Source organism: Nanorana parkeri, unplaced genomic scaffold (assembly GCF_000935625.1).
Source record: "Nanorana parkeri isolate BGI_ZX_2015 unplaced genomic scaffold, ASM93562v1 scaffold3035, whole genome shotgun sequence".
Classification (NCBI taxonomy): domain Eukaryota; kingdom Metazoa; phylum Chordata; class Amphibia; order Anura; family Dicroglossidae; genus Nanorana; species Nanorana parkeri.
Window position 1 is genome coordinate 29324 of NW_017309303.1, and position 7820 is coordinate 37143.

Consider the following 7820-nt stretch of genomic DNA (forward strand, 5'->3'; position numbering starts at 1 on the left):
GAAGAACCTGGAGGAAGTATCTAGAGGAAGAACCTGGAGGAAAAACCTAGAGCAGGGGGTGTCAAACTCAATTTAATTGTGGGCCGCATCAACATTATGGTTGCCCTCACAGGGCCTGTAAGACTATATAAATGTATCTAATCTTTATCATAATTGCCTCTGCATTCGATGATCTCTGGTTTTAGTAATAACTTAATACCTAGATCTGAAAGTAGAAGTCTAGGAAATAACCTGGTGGGCCGGATTCGGCCCCTGGGCCTTGAGTTTGACACATGTGACCTAGAGGAAGAACCTGCAGGAAGAATGGGCAGCTTTACCTCACGAGAAGATAAAGAACCTCAATCACAACTATCACAGAAGACTGTAAACCGTTGTTGATTCTGAAGAGGACAACACATAATAATAACTCGGGGTTTACAAAGTTTTCAACAGGAGCATTTTATTATTTCCTTTATTGCTATGGTTTCTTTACTGGTTGTGCTGTTCTGTGATGTCTGAGAGTTTAATATGAATCACATGAATAAGAAATCTCTTTGGTCCTGATCACTCATGTCTCCTCCACAGATGGCCCACATCTTACAAATTCTACCGGGCGTATGTAAGCACAGGAGCTCCACTGTAAGAAAGGGGGAAAAAAATGTGATCCAGTTCTGGACTTCAAGTTTGTTACATACCTGAGCTGGTTTGTACAGAAGATGCCTTCTTATTAATGGTGACCATCATCCCTCACGTACGTCTAGTTCTTCATCCTAAAACAATTGAATGGAAGAAAAAGTATTTTAAATGTAATCCCTTACAAACTGGCAACACTCACCCGGAGGTAATACTATGATCTGTGTGCTGCCACTCTCATTTACACTCAGCCCCATCTACCTGACCTTGGTGGGGGATGGTGAGATCTTCCTGGGTGGAGTCCCGGGAATACAGAGGATGCGGACATCTCTCTGGTGGGTTCCTCCTACTGGATCCATCTGTAGGAGACACACACACTGACTGAATACATTGTTTCTATGTGTGTATCATATGATGGGGGACGTAGGCGGAGCCTCCGTACTGCTCTCTCCTCTTACCTGGTGATGTGAGGGGCGGCTCATTCTCCATCACCACGTCCTTGTAGAGATCCCGGTGTCCTTCTAGATACTCCCACTCCTCCATGGAGAGATAGACAGAGACATCCTGACACCTTATAGGAACCTGACACACACAATGATACAGTCACCACCCAGACACATCCCTTGTCTGTTCCCGGATCATGTCCCAGAATCCCCGGCACCGCCCACCTCTCCCGTCACCACCCAGACACGCCCCTTGTCTGTTCCTGGATCATGTCCCAGAATCCCCGGCACCGCTCACCTCTCCCGTCACCACCCAGACACGCCCCTTGTCTGTTCCTGGATCATGTCCCAGAATTCCCGGCACCAATCACCTCTCCTGTCAGCAGCTCCATCATCTTCTCGGTGACTTCTAGAATCTTCTTGTCACATCTCTCAAGTATTAGGGAGTGAGGTGGGAATGGTACATGGATACTGGGTGTCTGTTGCTCATTAAATATTTTCCTTGCTACCTTATAATCCTGTTAAAAATAAAAACTGTTATCACTGTGGATATTCATCAGCTCTTGAGTCAGGTCTGCGTTTTATGAATAGAGATCAGAGTGATGTCATGTGACCTCCCAGAATCCTCCTCCCCCCTCCGGTCAGGTCTGTGTTTTATGAATAGAGATCAGAGTGATGTCATGTGACCTCCCAGAATCCTCCTCACCCCTCCGGTCAGGTCTGTGTTTTATGAATAGAGATCAGAGTGATGTCAAGTGACCTCCCAGAATCCTCCTCACCTCTCCGGTCAGGTCTGTGTTTTATGAATAGAGATCAGAGTGATGTCATGTGACCTCCCAGAATCCTCCTCACCTTTCCGGTCAGGTCTGTGTTTTATGAATAGAGATTAGAGTGATGTCATGTGGCCGCCCAGAATCCTCCTCACACCTCCGGTCAGGTCTGTGTTTTATGAATAGAGATCAGAGTGATGTCATGTGACCTCCCAGAATCCTCCTCACCCCTCCGGTCAGGTCTGTGTTTTATGAATAGAGATCAGAGTGATGTCATGTGACCTCCCAGAATCCTCCTCCCCCCTCCGGTCAGGTCTGTGTTTTATGAATAGAGATCAGAGTGATGTCATGTGACCTCCCAGAATCCTCCTCACCTCTCCGGTCTGTTCTGTGTTTTATAATAGAGATAAGAGTGATGTCATGTGACCTCCCAGAATCCTCCTCACCTCTCCGGTCAGGTCTGTGTTTTATTAATAGAGATAAGAGTGATGTCATGTGACCTCCCAGAATCCTCCTCACCTCTCCGGTCAGGTCTGTGTTTTATTAATAGAGATAAGAGTGATGTCATGTGACCTCCCAGAATCCTCCTCACCTCTCCGGTCAGGTCTGTGTTTTATTAATAGAGATAAGAGTGATGTCATGTGACCTCCCAGAATCCTCCTCACCTCTCCGGTCAGGTCTGTGTTTTATTAATAGAGATAAGAGTGATGTCATGTGACCTCCCAGAATCCTCCTCACCTCTCCGGTCAGGTCTGTGTTTTATTAATAGAGATAAGAGTGATGTCATGTGACCTCCCAGAATCCTCCTCACCTCTCCGGTCAGGTCTGTGTTTTATTAATAGAGATAAGAGTGATGTCATGTGACCTCCCAGAATCCTCCTCACCTCTCCGGTCAGGTCTGTGTTTTATTAATAGAGATAAGAGTGATGTCATGTGACCTCCCAGAATCCTCCTCACCTCTCCGGTCAGGTCTGTGTTTTATTAATAGAGATAAGAGTGATGTCATGTGACCTCCCAGAATCCTCCTCACCTCTCCGGTCAGGTCTGTGTTTTATTAATAGAGATAAGAGTGATGTCATGTGACCTCCCAGAATCCTCCTCACCTCTCCGGTCAGGTCTGTGTTTTATTAATAGAGATAAGAGTGATGTCATGTGACCTCCCAGAATCCTCCTCACCTCTCCGGTCAGGTCTGTGTTTTATGAATAGAGATCAGAGTGATGTCATGTGACCTCCCAGAATCCTCCTCACCTCTCCGGTCAGGTCTGTGTTTTATGAATAGAGATCAGAGTGATGTCATGTGACCTCCCAGAATCCTCCTCACCTCTCCGGTCAGGTCTGTGTTTTATGAATAGAGATCAGAGTGATGTCATGTGACCTCCCAGAATCCTCCTCACCCCTCCGGTCAGGTCTGTGTTTTATGAATAGAGATCAGAGTGATGTCATGTGACCTCCCAGAATCCTCCTCACCTCTCCGGTCAGGTCTGTGTTTTATGAATAGAGATCAGAGTGATGTCATGTGACCTCCCAGAATCCTCCTCACCTCTCCGGTCAGGTCTGTGTTTTATTAATAGAGATAAGAGTGATGTCATGTGACCTCCCAGAATCCTCCTCACCTCTCCGGTCAGGTCTGTGTTTTATGAATAGAGATCAGAGTGATGTCATGTGACCTCCCAGAATCCTCCTCACCTCTCCGGTCAGGTCTGTGTTTTATGAATAGAGATCAGAGTGATGTCATGTGACCTCCCAGAATCCTCCTCACCTCTCCGGTCAGGTCTGTGTTTTATGAATAGAGATCAGAGTGATGTCATGTGACCTCCCAGAATCCTCCTCACCTCTCCGGTCAGGTCTGTGTTTTATGAATAGAGATCAGAGTGATGTCATGTGACCTCCCAGAATCCTCCTCACCTCTCCGGTCAGGTCTGTGTTTTATGAATAGAGATCAGAGTGATGTCATGTGACCTCCCAGAATCCTCCTCACCTCCCTGGTCAGCAGGTAGATGATCTCAAGGGCGAGGTCTAATATTCTGTGTATATGTCGTAGAACGGACATAATTATTTGACAAAAAGCTGTAATGTTATCAGCAGACTGTTGGCCCCCTCACCAAACTCAGAGCAAAGAGCAGCAGACAGACCCAGAGATGACGTCACTGGGTCTCCACACAGTTTACTTCAAAAGCGAAGTGATTTGATTGAAAATTTTTAATTGCACGTTAATCAGAGGGTAACATGGAAGGCATTATATGCGTACACGTCAATTTAGCTTTAAAAGTTAAAAAAGGACAAATCTTCCCATTCATGTTTAAATCTTCTCATTCTAGGATTCTTCTCTGGATAGACCAGACCGTGAAATGCTTGCAGTGTGCTTTTTCTGGTGTATGAGTAGGTATCCTTTCTGAACGAAACATTTACCACACTCTGTACATAAAAAAGGCCGTTCCCCTGTGTGAACCCTCCGATGCGTAAGAAGGTTTGCTTTTTGTGTAAAACATTTCCCACACTCCGAACAGGAAAAAGGTCGCTCCCCAGTGTGACATTTCTGATGTGTAAGAAGATGGCCTTTCCGTATGAAAGACTTCCCACACTCCGTACATGAAAAAGGACGTGCACCCGTGTGACTTTTCTGGTGTGTAAGAAGGTGTCCTTTTCGCATGAAACCTTTCCCGCACTCTGAACATGAAAAAGGACGCTCACCTGTGTGATTTCTCTGGTGTGTAAGAAGCAGTCCTTTCTGAGTAAAATATTTCCCACACTCCATACAGGAAAATGGAAACTCACCTGTGTGACTCCTCTGGTGTGTAAGAAGGTGTGCCTTCTGAGTGAAACATTTCCCACACTCTGGGCAGTAATAAGTATAATTTCCTGTGTGACTTTTCTGGTGAGCAATAAGTACTCTTTTACGTGTGAAACTCTTCTTGCACTCTGGACAAGAAAAAGGACGTTCGCCTGTGTGACGCCTCTGGTGAGTGAGAAGGTCTCCTTTGTGAGTGAAACTTTTCTCGCACTCTGAACAAGAAAAAGGACGCTCACCTGTGTGGCTTTTCTGGTGTATAAGAAGGTGTCCTTTCCGTAGGAAACACCTTCCACACTCTGAGCAGGAAAAAGGACGCTCACCCTTGTGAATTCTCTGGTGTGCCGTGAGATTTCCGCTCTGCGCAAAACATTTGCCACACTCTGAACATGAATATGGACGCTCACCGGTGTGGATTCTCTGGTGCGTAAGAAGATCTTCTTTCTGAAGAAAACATTTTCCACACTCCGAACATTGAAATGGACGTTCCTGTGTGAGAGTGCTTTGATCTTCAGCACTAGGTGACTTTGAAGAAGATCTCAGGGGGTTTGGCAGATCAGACAAAGAGTGGCCATTACGTGATCTTGGATGGAGTTTTTGGGTGGCAGTTTGTGACTTTTTACGACAATTTTTTAGAACTGGGTCCGTCGATCTCTGAGAATTTATGTGTTCAGCCTTATTTGAAGATACCATAGAATGTCCTTCCGAGATGTTCTGGATCTCAGGGCCACCTGATGGAAATATAAAAAGGACATAAACGTTCCATATTTTCCAATCAGGAGTCATCCATCTATGGTTGTGTGGTCAGCAGTGTCACAAATCTTGAGGAATGGAGATGGACCTTCATATGGTGTACAGTATCTCCTCCTCATTTGTGGGTCACATGACGTTATATTGAGGAATGGAGATGGACCTTCATATGGTGTACAGTATCTCCTCCTCATTTGTTGATCACATGACATTATATTGGGGAATGGAGATGGACCTTCATATGGTGTACAGTATTTCCTCCTCATTTGTGGGTCACATGACGTTATATTAAAACTCATAATTTTCTCACCTTTGCTGAAATCTACAGAAGATTCTTCCTTTTCAACTGTGACCACCTTCCCAACCTCCTCGGTAGATTGCTGATCGCCCCTCACACATGTCTCTTTTTCTTCTTTAACTTCAGCTTTCGAGTCTAATTCAACCTAAACCAACCGAACAAATAATGGAATGTCAGAATATAATATATTTGAATGTGAGGTCCAAAAATCTAACTAAACAGAAGAAAATATTTTGAGCCCGTCACTTCCATCTACCTGATCATGGTGGGGGATGGTGAGATCTTCCTGGGTGGAGTCCCGGGAATACAGGGGGCGGGGACATCTCTCTGGCGGGTTCCTCTTACTGGATCCATCTGTAGGAAACACACACACTGACTGAATACATTGTTTCTATGTGTGTATCAGATGATGGGGGATGTAGGTGGAGCCTCCGTACTGCTCTCTCCTCTTACCCGGTGATGTGAGGGGCGGGGCATTCTCCATCACCACGTCCTTGTAGAGATCCCGGTGTCCTTCTAGATACTCCCACTCCTCCATGGAGAGATAGACAGAGACATCCTGACACCTTATAGGAACCTGACACACACAATGATAGTCACCACCCAGGCACGCCCCTCGTCTGTTCCTGGATCATGTCCCAGAATCCCCGGCACCGCTCACCTCTCCCATCAGCAGCTCCATCATCTTCTTGGTGACTTCCAGGATCTTCTTGTCACATCTCTCGGATCCGAGTGAATGAGACGTGGACGGCATGAGGCTATATCTGTTGGGTGTCACTTCACCGTTAGACGTCTTTTTTACTAATTCATAATCCTGTTGAAAAGAGATGCCGTCAGCTGTATATTCCCCAGAATCCTTCACATCTGGTTTCATCATGGAAGGTGAAAGTGATGCCACGTGACACCCCCAGAATGCTCCTCACCTCTCCAGTTATCAGGTCGATGATCTCCAACGCCAGCTTTAGTATGCTATTGGCCACGTGACTCCCCTCCTCATCCATTCTCATTCAAGAAGCCATGTGATCTATTCGGGACGCAGTCATGTGATCTATTCGGAACGCAGTCATGTGATCTATTCGGAACGCAGTCAGTCATGTGATCTATTCGGGACGCTCCTCCCTGTAGAATAACAAAGTGAAAAATACCAGCACTGTACATTCGTCCAGACATGAGGGAACTCAGCATTGCTGGTCTGTTATCATCTGTGTGATAAAAACATGATCGGTCTGCACTGATGTCAGCAATTAATCATAACGCAGTCATGTGATCTATTCGGAACGCAGTCAGTCATGTGATCTATTCGGGACGCTCCTCCCTGTAGAATAACAAAGTGAAAAATACCAGCACTGTACATTCGTCCAGACATGAGGGAACTCAGCATTGCTGGTCTGTTATCATCTGTGTGATAAAAACATGATCGGTCTGCACTGATGTCAGCAATTAATCATCTTATATAGAGAATACTTATTCATATTGTTTACATATTAAAGGAGAACTATGAGGAGGGGGGGGGGGGGCTTTTCACTCACCCCATAGTTCTAGCCGCCCTGTGACAATGGAGGGGCTGGATTCCCCCCCGCTCCGATCCGCCAGCGCTGGGCGGATCCCGGCACAATTGTCGGGATCAGCTGCGGCGTCTCAGTATATAGGGAGCTGTAGCTGGCGGTATACTGAGCTTAGGGTGACGGGAGGACGCTAGTTTGTGTCCTCCCGTTACCCTAAGGAGAACTATGGGGAAAACCCCTGACCCCATAGTTGTCCTTTAAATGATAAAGAGTAGCTATGGAGCATGAGGACGGACATGACAGGTGGAGGGGGTTACTGTGTGTGAATATAAAATAATCTCTTCTTACCTCCTCTGCTGCCACTTCCAGCAATGTCTCCTCTCTACTTCCTCCCGACTCACCTCTCACATCCTGTCTTCACCTTACATCTCCAGCCATGTGTATGATCCACCACCACTTGCTGGCTTTGTGTTTCGTATAGATGAGGTCGCCACCTTCTGGGGAACGTAGGAACTGCAGCCTTCATCCCAAATTTGTATATATACAGCCTCCCTGGGGCTTCTAGAGGGATGTCACCTTCACACAGGTTGTCACACATTTGTCCACTGCAACCCATCAAGAGGAAATGGGGGGGGGGGGGGGGGGGGGGGAGA

At 46.4% G+C, this 7820-nt stretch overlaps 1 protein-coding gene across 1 annotated transcript in view; it reads right to left on the reverse strand.

Annotated features, from left to right (window-relative positions):
* The window catches only part of LOC108802693 (zinc finger protein 585A-like), a 41957-nt gene that overhangs the window by 25744 nt on the left and 8393 nt on the right, over nt 1-7820 (reverse strand). The window contains exon 3 of the mRNA XM_018574549.1: nt 4183-5103. Coding sequence (XP_018430051.1) covers nt 4183-5103 — 921 coding nt within the window. The remainder of the gene's footprint in view (nt 1-4182; nt 5104-7820) is intronic.